The following is a 12,684-nucleotide window of genomic DNA, read 5'->3' as shown; positions in this document are numbered from 1 at the left end:
TTTTAGATACAAAATAACTCATTTTTGTGAATTTATTGTGGCAGTTTCTTTTATCATAAAATGGATGAACTGTACTATAGCTTTCCTTCACTCGAACTATCCTCCTAAGCACAATATACATGCTAAATATAAGTGGGTATTTTATCACATCCATTTAAGAGTGCTATCAAAACAGTAATATTATCTCTGGAACCTGCTTTTAGTGCAGCTTCTACAAGGTGCTTACTAATATACTTAGCTGCAAGGGCATAAAATGTCCTAGAATTGATTTCTGAATCTTCTGATATTTCTGAAGATTCAGAACTTTCAGGTTCAGGTTCTTCCACATTTATCGCAAACTCGGGGGTTAGAGGTAGATCTGTGCTTTCATGAGATGTATCATCACTTAAGTCCCATGATCCAGAAATGTCTAAAGTGGCTTCTGATTCTTCCTCTTCTTCTTCCTCTGCTTCTTCTTCTTCCTCTGCTTCTTCTTCTTCTTCTTCTTCTTCCTCTGCTGCTGCTTCTTCCTCTGCTGCTGCTTCTGATTCTTCCTCTGCTTCTTCCGCTGCTGCTGCTTCTTCCTCATCTGCTTCTGCTTCTTCCGCTTCTTCCTCTGCTTCTGCTTCTTGCTCTGCTGAGGAACCTGACTGAACCATCTCTTGTTCTTGCATACCGCCACTTGAGGACCTTACATTTTGTAAGTCAATATCTGGAAAAAAATCTTTATTTAAATACCATGAATAGAATTCAGTTTCCAAATCATTCGAAGGTAACTCGGAGCCTTTGGACATGCGGGCTTTCTTCAGTTGAAGATACTGATACTTTTCCAGATAAGCAGAAAACATTGTTAATGTCAATAGTACTGCTTCACTTTTATCCAGAACTTCCCAGAGTCCATTAGAAGCTAAAATAAGAAATTGGCATGAATCATCAACAGGAAAGGAGATTGTATGTGGTACAGGAATAACAGTATTTTTCAGCTTTGGATTGCCGTGGTGGCCAAGGCCACGAGTGCTTTTGATAAGTCCTTCTATCAGTCCTTTGGGTTCGTTGCTGCTGATACAGCCACCATTCTTAAGAACACGGATCCTTTCATCTCTAGAATAAGTGCTGTGTTCTTTTGTAACCCAATAGCTTTTCCCATTTTTGCATAAAACAGCATGAACGTTACCTACAATTAAAAAAACACACACACAACTTAACTGAATTGATCTTTGAAAGCACTCCCAAGGGGCTTAAACTTCAACCGTTGCTTTTCCTCCACAAGTTATGCTGTGCAGATTCTATACAAAATTCATGTTCTGCCATCTTTCATCATTCGTGAAGATAACCAGTCTAAAGCTGGATTCTAGACACATCAAAGAAACGTTTCAGTTCAAAGCGTTGTAAATTTAAACAGGGTAAGCAGGTAGAGAAAAACAGGACTCTATGTCGCCACCTGGTGGAACAATGTTATATCACACATACAACGCATATAAATCGCCTTTTCTTTACCAGTCTAGCTGAGTCCCAAGTGCTCAGTTTATCTTACCTACCCTCCCATGATTCCAAGTCAAGTGCCACTTTCTACATACCTAAATTACTACATCCATAGGCTGAAACTAGACAATGAGAGCCTGTGGGCTGCAAATGGCAAATTTGACCTATTTTATCATTTCGACAAATAGCAAACGGGTGGTTCAATGCCAATAGGTTTGGATGCAAATTGGGGCCACTAAGAAATGAGGATGTAGTGGCATATTAGAAGAGCCATGGAAGTATGTAGAAATGTCACATTCGTTTACAAAACCAAAATGGCAAAAAGCTCAAACAGCCCAATGAGGAGTGGGTGTGCTTATTGGCCTCTGAGAACCACAGAAAGTGTGAAGCTGGAAAAGAAAAAATGGGAAGCATAGTGGTGGATTTTCCTGATCAAATCATTTGTACATCTTCCAGTACCCTAGATGCAAACATGGCTAGAGCAGGTTCCATTGGCAGTATCTAGTAAGGCCCTCTCCATCCTGGTATTCTCCAGATGCATTAAGCTAAAACTCCCCATTGGCTCAAGACAGCATGGTCCCAATGCTTAGGGATGATGGGAGTTGTGTAGCGTAAAGTATCTGGAGGGAACCCATTTGGGGAAGGCTGTTTTAGTTGTGCAACATAGTTTGCATCCACCTGTCTCAAGACAGGAGCGCACTTCCGGGGGTGAAGTAAAAACCACTGTGTTAGCAGCACCGAAGTGACCTCTCCGGGGCACAAGCCTGGGTATGGAGGTCGTTCTGGGCTGCCCAGACAACAAGACCCCCTTCTCGGCCTCGCTGATGTAGTCCAAAGGAAATCATAGCTCTATACATTTGGCACCAACCTGTTTGCAGGAGTTTGCAGGAGGTGACGTACAAGGCACTATCCAACCATATAGGGGAATGCATTCTGGATTTGTGTTTACTCCTTAGCCTTTTCTTCTCCCAAAAATATCCCGCAAGGCAGCGGAAGTTTAGGATCAGTTTTCCTTTTCCTAGATGGGCTGCCTTCCCAGGTTGATGAGCCCCATCTGCCCCTTACTTCCCTCTACGGCCTGCGCAGAAACCACCACCTTGACCATGGATCTCCTCCGCTCACTGTGCCGGAGCCTGTCTTCGCAAGCAAGGGAAGTCCCTAACTCGCTGAGGGTTTCGAACCCCTTGGCTACATCCAGTCGAAGTCATTCCCAGGATGTGGCTGCTGTCACATGCTGACAGCTTCTAGGAGCCACAACAACAACCCAATTCACAGCTATTACTGCTCCCCATATCCACAGATGAGTGATCAACCTTCTGGTTCCTAAATAAGCTGATGTTTCTTTGACTGAGGCTGGTTTTCTCATATGGGGAAAGGGAAAACCTTTAAAAGGAGATAAATTGACTGAAGGGGCATGTCCAACCTGCCAGGCCTTATGTCTTCCCCCAAAAAAGTGCCATCAGGCATCTTACCTCTCCTAGGCATTTTTAAATATAGCTAAGACTGATAGATGGTATCTGTTTTTCACGTGATGATCCATTTTGCACATACTCTGTCCGTAACAATAGCTTGTTGAATCTGAATTAGGAACTGGCTAAACTATGGTTTGCTGAGAGATTGTGTTTGTTGAACATAACAAAGAAACAGACCAATAACAAAAAAAAATATTTGGGAAGGAAAGCTAGTTACAGTTTAGGAATAGAGACTTATTGTCCCTATTTCAGTTCAAAGTTTAGGTGAGAACAATCCTATTAAAGAAGGTATCTGTTATTCAGAATTATTGTATGCCATATTGACATCCCTTTCCCACTCTTTATTTTTTTGGTGCTGAGATAGTTGAAAAGTGCTTCATCTTGCAAACGTTGACTTAGATCCTAAGGTTCTGCTGGTGAGAATATTCTGCAAATGGAATTCTGCTAACAAGATACTCCCACCGTGTGGAGGGTCTGTGCGACATTCTTTGCTCATATCCCCTTTCCCCTGAAGTCCCTTTGCTTAAAAGGAAAAAAAATCTGCTCTAGAGTCTGGGAAGAAGGAGTGAGAGACAAAAAAACAAACAAAAATAAACCACCACCCTGTACTCAGGCAAAAACCTATGCTGGAGCCCAATTTCCTCTGCCAGTGGAAGGAACCCTTCTGTTTGTGGAGAGTGAGTTAGGACCCAATGCAGTATTGAATTAAACTGCAGGTACTTGCTGTATCATTTAAAACTGACAGGCCAACATTTTAAAATGGGGTAGGGTAGTGGGAAATGGTAACAGTATTTCATACATACCGATATTAGCAATATGCATTAGTCCAAATTTTTCTTCTGTCGGTGTAGAACTATTGCCATCTTCAAGCTCTTCCTCTTCCTGACTCCCATCTATGCTATCTGCCATGTGCTCATTGTCTCCTGGCTCTCCGGTGAGATCATTTGTTCTTTCAGAAGACTCTCCTTGCTGCTGTTCCATGTTTTCAATGAGACCCTCTTCCTGGCCCCCATCTATATGATCGGCAACATGCACATTGTCTCCTGGCTCCCCGGTGTGGTCATCTGTTCTTTCAGATAACTCACCTTGCTCCTGTCCTATGTTTTCAAGCAGACCCTCTTCCTGGCCCCCATCTATATGATCGGCAACATGCACATTGTCTCCTGGCTCCCCGGTGTGATCACCTGTTCTTTCAGATAACTCACCTTGCTCCTGTCCCATGTTTTCAAGGAGATTCTCTTCCTGGCTCTCATTTATATGATCAGCAACATGCACAGTGTCTCCTGGCTCTCCAGAGTGATCATTTGTTGTTTCAGGTGACTCACCTTGCTGCTTTTCCATGTTTTCAAGGAGACCCTCTTCCTGGCCCCCATCTATATGATCAGCAATCTGCACATTGTCTCCAGGCTCTCTGACATGATTGTCTGTTCTTTCAAGTGATTCTTCTTGCTGCTGTTCCTTGCTTTCAAGCAGATTCTCTTCCTGAATCACATCCTTATTACTGGCAATCTGCTCATCGTTTTCTGACTCTACCGTGCTGCTTTCCTTTTTGTCGTTGGTTGCTTCAAGTGGCTCCTCTGGCTGCTGTTCTGTGACACTGGCCCTCTCTTTATTAGTTATAAGCAGAGCCACTCCCTGCTCTGCGTCACTTTTTTTCTTTGCTATGAATATCCTTTTAGGCATCTCCTCCTCATCCTGTTGTCTGATGTTCTGTTCCTCTTCATCAGTTACCTTTTCAAGTGTTTTCTTCTCCTCCTCATCTTGTTCGCTTTCCTTTTCGATGCTTATATTTTCTATTATACAGGTGGCAGCTGTACAACTGCTCCAGCAGACTCTGGAAACTTCATTTCTTCCGAGCCGTAGAAGCCTGTCCATACGCCAGAAAGACTTAGCATATGCTCTGTGAATCCATTCATAATCACCTGGCCAAGCATTCTTGTCTCTGGCACCCCTTTGAGTGAAAAGTCTCTCCCTCACTTTGTAATCTGTCCTGAAGACGGTGCAGAATGAATCTATGAATTCTTTTCCAGCATCACTCACTTGGTAGGAGGGATCTTCAAGAGAAAGCTGGTCAAGGAGTAAAACGGGAAGTTCCACAGACGTCGTCTCTGCAGCAGAGATTCCATTGCTTCCATCAAAAACTCCAAGAAAGGACGTACCTGCCCTGTTTCCATAATTGTCTAATACGACAAATACGTCTTCCAAGTTTTCGTGCCAACGAGCGTTTTTGTCTTGACATATTGCGATGGCTTTTATCAGCGGATTGGTAACTTCTTCAACATGCACGGAACTTTGAGCAGTACTTTCAATGCAAAAATATGGAATAGGCTTCATGCTTTCTTTAAGGAGATCAAATGAATGGCCAATCTTCTCCTTCTTTCGTTCAACAAACTTAGGAGTCTTATATTTTTTCATTTTTAAAAGCAGACGTTTTCTCTGAAGAACTATTTTATTGACATCTATTGATTCCACCCATGGCCGGTGATAATCCATTACTGCCAGAGCCTGGTGGACTTTTTTATGGAAAAGAATTTCGCTAATGTGTACCGTTTGTTGACATATGGAGCAAAGTACTGTAATATCGAGTTTGTCAACTTTCTTGAAGTTAATCTTAACTACCTTTGTGGAATCTTCTTCTTCTTCTTCAGATTTGTCGGATTTACATTGCTGAGATCCTGTTTCCCACGACATTCTATAAACACAAAGAAAAGTAAAATATGTTTTAACTATCCTTCTCAAACAAAACCAAGAAATATAAAATAATCTTGCAATTACGGTGGTATTTGGGGCTTTAGGATTGCGTTTTTCTGATAGTCTGTATACAATATGATCAACTGCTTCTCAAAGAGTTTCAAAGCTGTCTGCTATGGAATGTGGGTAGGGAAGAAATCCCCCCCTCTCTTTAAAATTCTGTTGCTTTGTTAACAAAAAAAAAAAAAACCAGGTGCAAACATAACATAACATAAGAATTTTATTTTATTTTTTTAAAAAATCTTTTAAAAATCAAACCATAAACCGCAAAGCGTCACAGCCTGGAAAGACAGCTCCAAAGGGATAATAAAATATTAACTCCTACAAAGATTTACTTTACAAACAATAAAGATTTATTTAAAAAAATAAAAGTATTCTCCAACTGGGAGTTCCATCATTATTGAGAATAAAGGTTCTATATAGACTTAAATGATCCAGACATTTGCATATAGTGGCAGCACTGAGTGATCATGTGCCTCAATATTTGTATAAGAAATAAAATAATGCCATACTGTATATATGTGGCTTACTTAGAAGTAAGCCCTGTTGAGTTCAATGGGACTTCTAACAAATTGCAGCCTGTGCACACATATATAGAAGTACAATTTCATGAACAGTTGGGACTTTTTTCAGAATCGATATCAATTTTAAGTTTTAATTCATACCCCTTTATGAGCAGATGAGAGATTAATCATATGCTTGCTACCTAGACTATATAGTATATACTGAATAACTTTTTCTACAATGCGTAGTTTCCATGTTAGAAAAATTAGGAAATAAGATCAGTATTACCAAAGAGAAGCTAACTCTGAACAAAGTTGGCTGCATGCAATTCTACTGTCAACAAAACTGGAAACAAAAAAGGGTTTTCAGTGTGTATAGATGATCAAGAGCAGCACCATGCCAGTTTTGTCAGGGCCTTTTAGCCTTAAAATAGCTGCCCAATCATGGTGAGAGTTAGCCAATACCTGTTTGGACAGAAATTAAAACACCCTTCATCTTTAGAGATGAAGACAAGAGAGGAAGTTAGTTGTTTTACTGCAGGACACCTTTTTGGGCAAAGTTGTTGAGTTTTTTTTTTGGAGGGGGGGCCTTTTGTGTGTGTGCAAAATCTCTGGAAAAAATGAAATTTTCCAACATGGGTTGCCATATGCCCAGGCAACAAGGTAGAGTGTCCCCTTGGTTCTCGAACATAATCCGTTCCGGAAGACCGTTCGACTTCCAAAACGGTAAAAAACCCGAGGCGCAAAGGGCTAGCTGCAAGTTCAATTGGGAAAATTGAAAAACACACAGTGGAAGCCGTTTGACTTCTGAGGCACGGAAACAATTACTTCCAGGTTTTGGGCATTTGAAAACTGAAACGTTTGGCTTCCGAGACGCTAAAAAACTGAGGTTCCTCTGTAATTGCATTACGTTCTGGTAAGGGGAATCTCAGCTAAGCATTCCAGACTTGCCCTTTCCAGGTTATCTCTCCCACCCCCAACTACAACACACCATGCTGTTATCAACATACACTAATGTAGATATGGCACATGTAGTTTGGTAACTTTTCCATGCAACAACCTTAAGAGCCAGTGTGGTGTAGTGGTTAAGAGCGGTAGACTCGTAATCTGGGGAACCGGGTTCGTGTCTCCGCTCCTCCACATGCAGCTGCTGGGTGACCTTGGGCTAGTCACACTTCTTTGAAGACTCTCAGCCCCACTCACCTAACAGAGTGTTTGTAGTGGGGGAGGAAGGGAAAGGAGATTGTTAGCCGCTTTGAGACTCCTTCAGGTAGTGATAAAGTGGTATATCAAATCCAAACTACTCTTCTTCTTCTTCTTCTTCTTCTTCTTCTTCTTCTTCTTCTTCTTCTTCTTCTTCTTCTTCTTCTTCTTCTTCTTCTTCTTCTTCTTCTTCTTCTTCTTGCTGAAGAGGCCAGATACCATATTGGCTATGAGTCCTGGAAGACCTGCTGTCTGCCTTGCAGGGCTTTTTCTACCTGGCCTGGGAGAACGGGACCCTGACTGACTCCAGCTACAAAAGCTGAGGCTGCTGAACAGACTCTTGAGTTGGAGTATTGTTTTGGCTTTTTTGGTTGTTGTTAGGGAGGGGGTTGTTACTGTTGTTGTTGTTTTTGTATCTTTATTGTAGATCTTATTGTGATTTATGTGAAAATCATTCGGTTTGGTTGTATATTTTGTTATGTTGTAGTTATTATTTTTCCCCTGTTGTAAGCTTCCTGGAGCATGATTTGAACTGTGGAAAGGTGGCATACAAATATAAATTATGTATGTATGTATGTGGCTGCCATACACCTGGAATTTCCCAGACAAAGTGTTGATGTTTTTGGCAAACCCCCCCCCAAAAAAAGGTAAACAATTTTTGCGTCTGGATTTTCACTTTTTAAAATATGGCAACCCTATGTATTTACTGTTCACATTTTTAAAAAATAAATAAATGATGGGGACAGGTGGAGAGATATGCTCAGCAGGAATGCACACTTTCAAATGAAAAATATCTGTAAAGTTGTGGAGCATTGTTACATGGTGTGTCAACAGGGCTATTTCCCCATAATAAATTAGAGTCTTCCCTCTACCCCAAACCAAGTGACTGGGAATGGGGGGGGGCATAGCTGCCAAGTTTTCCCTTTTCTCGCGAGGAAGCCTATTCAGCATAAGGGAAAATCACTTTAAAAAGGGGATAACTTGGCAGCTATGGGGGGGGGGGTTAGCTTTTCCATAACTGAGCTGAGCAGAGCTCCTTTGTAAAAAAATTGCAAGAAGAGCAGAACAATAGCAATGATAAAGTTGCCCTGTCCGTTCGATCTTAAGATACTGTACAACCATATGAAGTGTTTGAATTATTTTTATTTCAGATATAGAAAGATTTTAGTAACTCCAAACACTATAATATTTGATGCAATCTCAGGGCCTTTACTTTCAGCAGGAGAAGGAACCTCACACAGAATAAAAATGCCAGGCAGAGGCTGCTTAAAGGCTCCTTTCACATTAGTAACTGCTCTCCACAGTCAGCTGCTTCATGGTCTATGGCAGGGGTCCCCACACTAAGGCCCGGGGGCCGGATGTGGCCCAATCGCCTTCTAAATCCGGCCCCCGGATGGTCCGGGAATCAGCATGTTTTTACATGAGTATACTGTGTCCTTTTATTTAAAATGCATCTCTGGATTATTTGTGGGACCTGCCTGGTGTTTTTACATGAGTAGAATGTGTGCTTTTATTTAAAATGCATCTCTGGGTTATTTGTGGGGCATAGGAATTTGTTCATTTCCCCCCCCCCCAAAATATAGTCCGGCCCCCCACAAGGTCTGAGGGACAGTGGACCGGCCCCCTGCTGAAAAAGTTTGCTGACCCCTGGTCTATGGACTCCACATTTGGATAATTTCCTTGATGGCCACTTGGTCGGCAACTGAGGACAGAACATGGAATATGTACTTACTTGTCTGATGAATTGGGAAATAGTTCACCTCAGGAAGCGTAGAAACTAGGGCTGTAACCAAATGAAGGAAATATTCATGAATCAATTGAATTTGCACAAATCAACATATAAGGGGGTGGGAATATCATACTGAAGGTTGGGGGGGGGGGAACCATACATTTATTCTTCTTAGATCATGTGCTTGTAGCAGGCTTCATCTTGGAATATATTCTCCTGCTTGTGAAAGACAAAATGACCGTTTCCAACGAGTGTTTAATTTTTAAAGTCATCTTTATTTTTCTTTTAAATGTACTGTCTTTTTAACTGTGGCAATTTTTAGTTGAAGGGCTGCCACATGGAAGATAGAGCAAGTTTGTTTTCTGCTGCTTCAGAAGGTAGGACTTGCCCGATGGAGCCAAATGACAAGGAGATTCTGACTAAACTTTGGGAAGAGCTTTCTAAGAACTGCTCGGTGGTGGAATGGATTACCTTAAAAGGTGGTGTGCTCTCCTTCCTTGGAGATTTTTAAACAGAGGTTGGATGGCCATCAGTCAGGGATTATTTATCTGCGATTCCTGCATTGCGGGGGGTTAGAATAACTCTACAATTTTATGAAAGGGTTGTTGTTGTTTTTTTAAAAAAATATATTAATAGCCTAATTGATTAAATAGTGATGCTCTAGCTAGAAGAAATCAAGAGCAAACTATGGGAAACTGAATAAGCAATGAAAGGATGATGGTTAAACTTTAAGCTGAGTCTGTATTGACTGATTCAAAATTACCTTCATAAGAAGTGGGGCTTCAAAGCCAGGTATCCCCAAACAAGTCCAAAAGTTAGTGCCATTTCCAGATCTTGGAGGAACCTTGGGCAAGACAATCCCCAGGGACCACCCTTCTTCATGAGCCCACCTCCAGAACTGCAAGCAAGTCCAAGGAATTTGGACATCTGGAAACAGTTACTTTAAAAAAACAAACCTATTTTCTTATGGTTTGTATTGGTTGTTGCCTTTGGGATGGAGCCACTTTTTAGCTTAGTTAGAAAGGTGCTCCTAAAAAGACGTTTAACAATATCTCTTCAGTCTTCCCGGTCCACTTACAGTTATTTTTCTGATCCTCATTCATGCCTTTGTGCTAAGGTGTCTTCAGTCCTCAGTTTTATACTGTTTGCCCAGCATGTGCTAAATCACAACCTTGCTTACATTCATTCTTTTTTGTTTGTTTGTTTAAAGTTTTCTTCAATGGGAAATGATATACAATCAAATGAAAAGGATGTTTAAAATAACACTTGTTTAAAAATCCCAGAATCCTTTCTCTTGGGAATTACAAGGATAGAAGTACTTAAATTGTATAGAAACTTATTAATATATGCAACTACAGCGGCAAGAATGCTACTTGCCTCAAAATGGAAAGAATCAGAAGTCCCAGCAAAGGAAGAATGGATGCAAAACTTATGGAATATGCAGAAATGGTGAAGCTTACAGGGAGAAAAAGAAATCAACAAACTTTTTTTTATAAAAGAATGTATTGAATATTACAGATAAATTGTAAACAGATAAAAACACTGGCAGGATTTTTGTAGTAACCTGCAGTTACATAAGAGTATATACTTAAAGAAGATAAATAAATGAGTAAGTCAAGTTAATTTGGATATGCAGAAGATATTAAATATAAATTTAAGGAACTGCAGAAAGAGGGGGGAGGAAGTCAAGATTTAAAATGTCAAAATGATTGTAAAATCAGTGAAATGTATATATCTGAAAAGTATAAATAAATAATAAAGTTTTACTCAATGAAATTCTGTAAAAATATACCTCTGACTCCTAGGAGGTTGTGGATTCTTTGGAAGCCATTTCCCTCTGTTGCTATTGGAACACTGGGACAGGATTGGCGGTGCCTTTCCAGTGTTTACAGTTATTACTATAGTAACCGTATCCTTAGCCACTAAGATGCTGCTGTTCTGGTTTGTCTAAGAAGCAAGATTAAAAGGTGTGGGTGGTGCTACAGAGCCTCTGTATTTTCCAAGGAGTGTGAGCAATAAATCCCCCCCCCCGCAAAAAACAAACAAACAAAAAACAAACAAACAAAAAACAACAACCCTGTTGCAGTTGTCTCATGAACAGGTCTTGAGGCGTACCATGTCATAGTCCTCAGCACATGTTGGTTACAATAGTCACCACCTCAGGATGAGGGATCAATGTCAATTCAGTATCACACTGCTATATTGTACTTTTTGTCAGATTGTAATGGAACTTACATTTCCTCTTTTACACTCTTGTGGGGTATACAAGGCTCTTGTATACCCCATAAGGGAATAAGGGCAGATTTTGTTTACAACAGTGTGAAACGGCTATTTCCAGATACAACTAATGCCATGAGAAGCTGAACAGCCGGTACTGGGCAGTGGGTTTTTAAAAAGATGCATGGCCTGACAAAAGTGGATAGAGAAGTTATCATAGAATGGTAGAGTTGGAAGGTACCCCATGGGTCATCTAGTCCAACCCCCTGCAACACAGGAATCTCAGCTAAACCCCTTGTCAGAACACCAGAAACTGGGGACGTCCAATGATGCTGAACGTTGGAAGACTTCGGACAGATAAAAGGAAGTACAGTGGACGCTCAGGTTAAGAACGCGATCCATGCGGGAGGCACGTTTGCAACCCACAGTGTTCGCAACCCATAGTTCTGGTTACAGGTAGGTAGCCGTGTTGGTCTGGATCGAAGTAAAATAAAAAAATTCCTTCAGTAGCACCTTAAAGACCAACTAAGTATCTGAAGAAGTGTGCATGCACACGAAAGCTCATACCAAAATAAAAACTTAGTTGGTCTTTAAGGTGCTACTGAAGGAATTTTTTTATTTTGTTCGCAACCCGTGTCTGTGCACAGGCGAGTCGCGATTCGGTGCTTCTGTGCATGCGCCCAAACCTGAAAGTAACCTGTTCTGGTACTTCCGGGTTCGGCGCGGAGCGCAACCCGAAAAGACGCAACCGGAAGCGACTGTAACCCAAGGTATGACTGTACTGTACTGTACTTTATTCACACAGCACATAGCTGAGCTATGGAACTTGCTCCACCAAGAGGCAATTCTTGGTGGAGAGGCCTATGGATGGTTACTAGCCGATGGCTATACAGTGGTACCTCGGTTTAAGTACACAATTGGTTCCGGAAGTCTGTACTTAACCTGAAGCGTACTTAACCTGAAGCGAACTTTCCCATTGAAAGTAATGGAAAGTGGATAAATCCGTTCCAGACGGTCCGCGGAGTACTCAACCTGAAGCGTACTTAACCCGAAGTATGAGTGTAATTGCTTCTGGAAGTCCGTACTTAACCTGAGCATACTTAACCTGAAACAAACTTTCCCATTGAAAGTAATGGAAAGTGGATTAATCCGTTCCAGGTGGGTCTGCGGAGTACTTAAACTGAAAGCATTCAAACCGAAGCATACTTAAACCGAGGTGTGACTGTACTTTGTCTCCACAACTGGATGCAGCAATGATTCTGAATACTAGTCACTGGTAGACACAGGAAGAGAGAGGCTCCTGTGCTAGAATCCTGCTTCCAGGATTCCCACAGGCAGCTGGTCGGCT

At 41.3% G+C, this 12,684-nt stretch overlaps 1 protein-coding gene across 3 annotated transcripts; it reads right to left on the bottom strand.

The window, feature by feature from the left end:
• Positions 1 to 18: 18 nt before the first annotated feature.
• PP2D1 (protein phosphatase 2C like domain containing 1) lies at positions 19 to 11,020 on the bottom strand. Of its 3 annotated transcripts, none has more exons than XM_060280672.2 (4): positions 10,912 to 11,020; positions 9,123 to 9,173; positions 3,737 to 5,625; positions 19 to 1,153 (listed from the first exon to the last, which is right to left on the bottom strand). In XM_060280672.2, exons 3-4 carry the CDS (start codon positions 5,622 to 5,624, stop codon positions 123 to 125), a joined length of 2,919 nt encoding a protein of 972 aa, XP_060136655.2. In that variant the 5' UTR covers position 5,625; positions 9,123 to 9,173; positions 10,912 to 11,020; the 3' UTR covers positions 19 to 122. The 3 variants fall into 3 exon arrangements, with proteins under 3 accessions (XP_060136655.2, XP_088510585.1, XP_060136657.2); XM_088654459.1 differs by having other exon boundaries at positions 4,139 to 5,625; XM_060280674.2 differs by lacking the exon at positions 10,912 to 11,020 and adding an exon at positions 9,591 to 9,697.
• Between the last annotated feature and the right edge of the window lie 1,664 nt (positions 11,021 to 12,684).

The sequence above is a fragment of the Zootoca vivipara genome, chromosome 11 (genome assembly GCF_965207765.1).
Source record: "Zootoca vivipara chromosome 11, rZooViv2.hap1.1, whole genome shotgun sequence".
NCBI lineage: Eukaryota > Metazoa > Chordata > Lepidosauria > Squamata > Lacertidae > Zootoca > Zootoca vivipara.
The sequence above is the reverse complement of the archived record's forward strand: the minus strand, read 5'-3'. Positions and strand labels throughout refer to the sequence as shown.

What these genes read in the sequence shown, in the direction of transcription:
- PP2D1 (XM_060280672.2), bottom strand. Translation starts at nt 5,624, where the DNA reads ATGTCGTGGGAAACAGGATCTCAGCAATGTAAATCCGACAAATCTGAA. An exon ending in AATGCATATTGCTAATATCG is followed by an intron (nt 1,154 to 3,736) that starts GTATGTATGAAA and finishes TTTTAATTGTAG; the next exon opens with GTAACGTTCATGCTGTTTTA.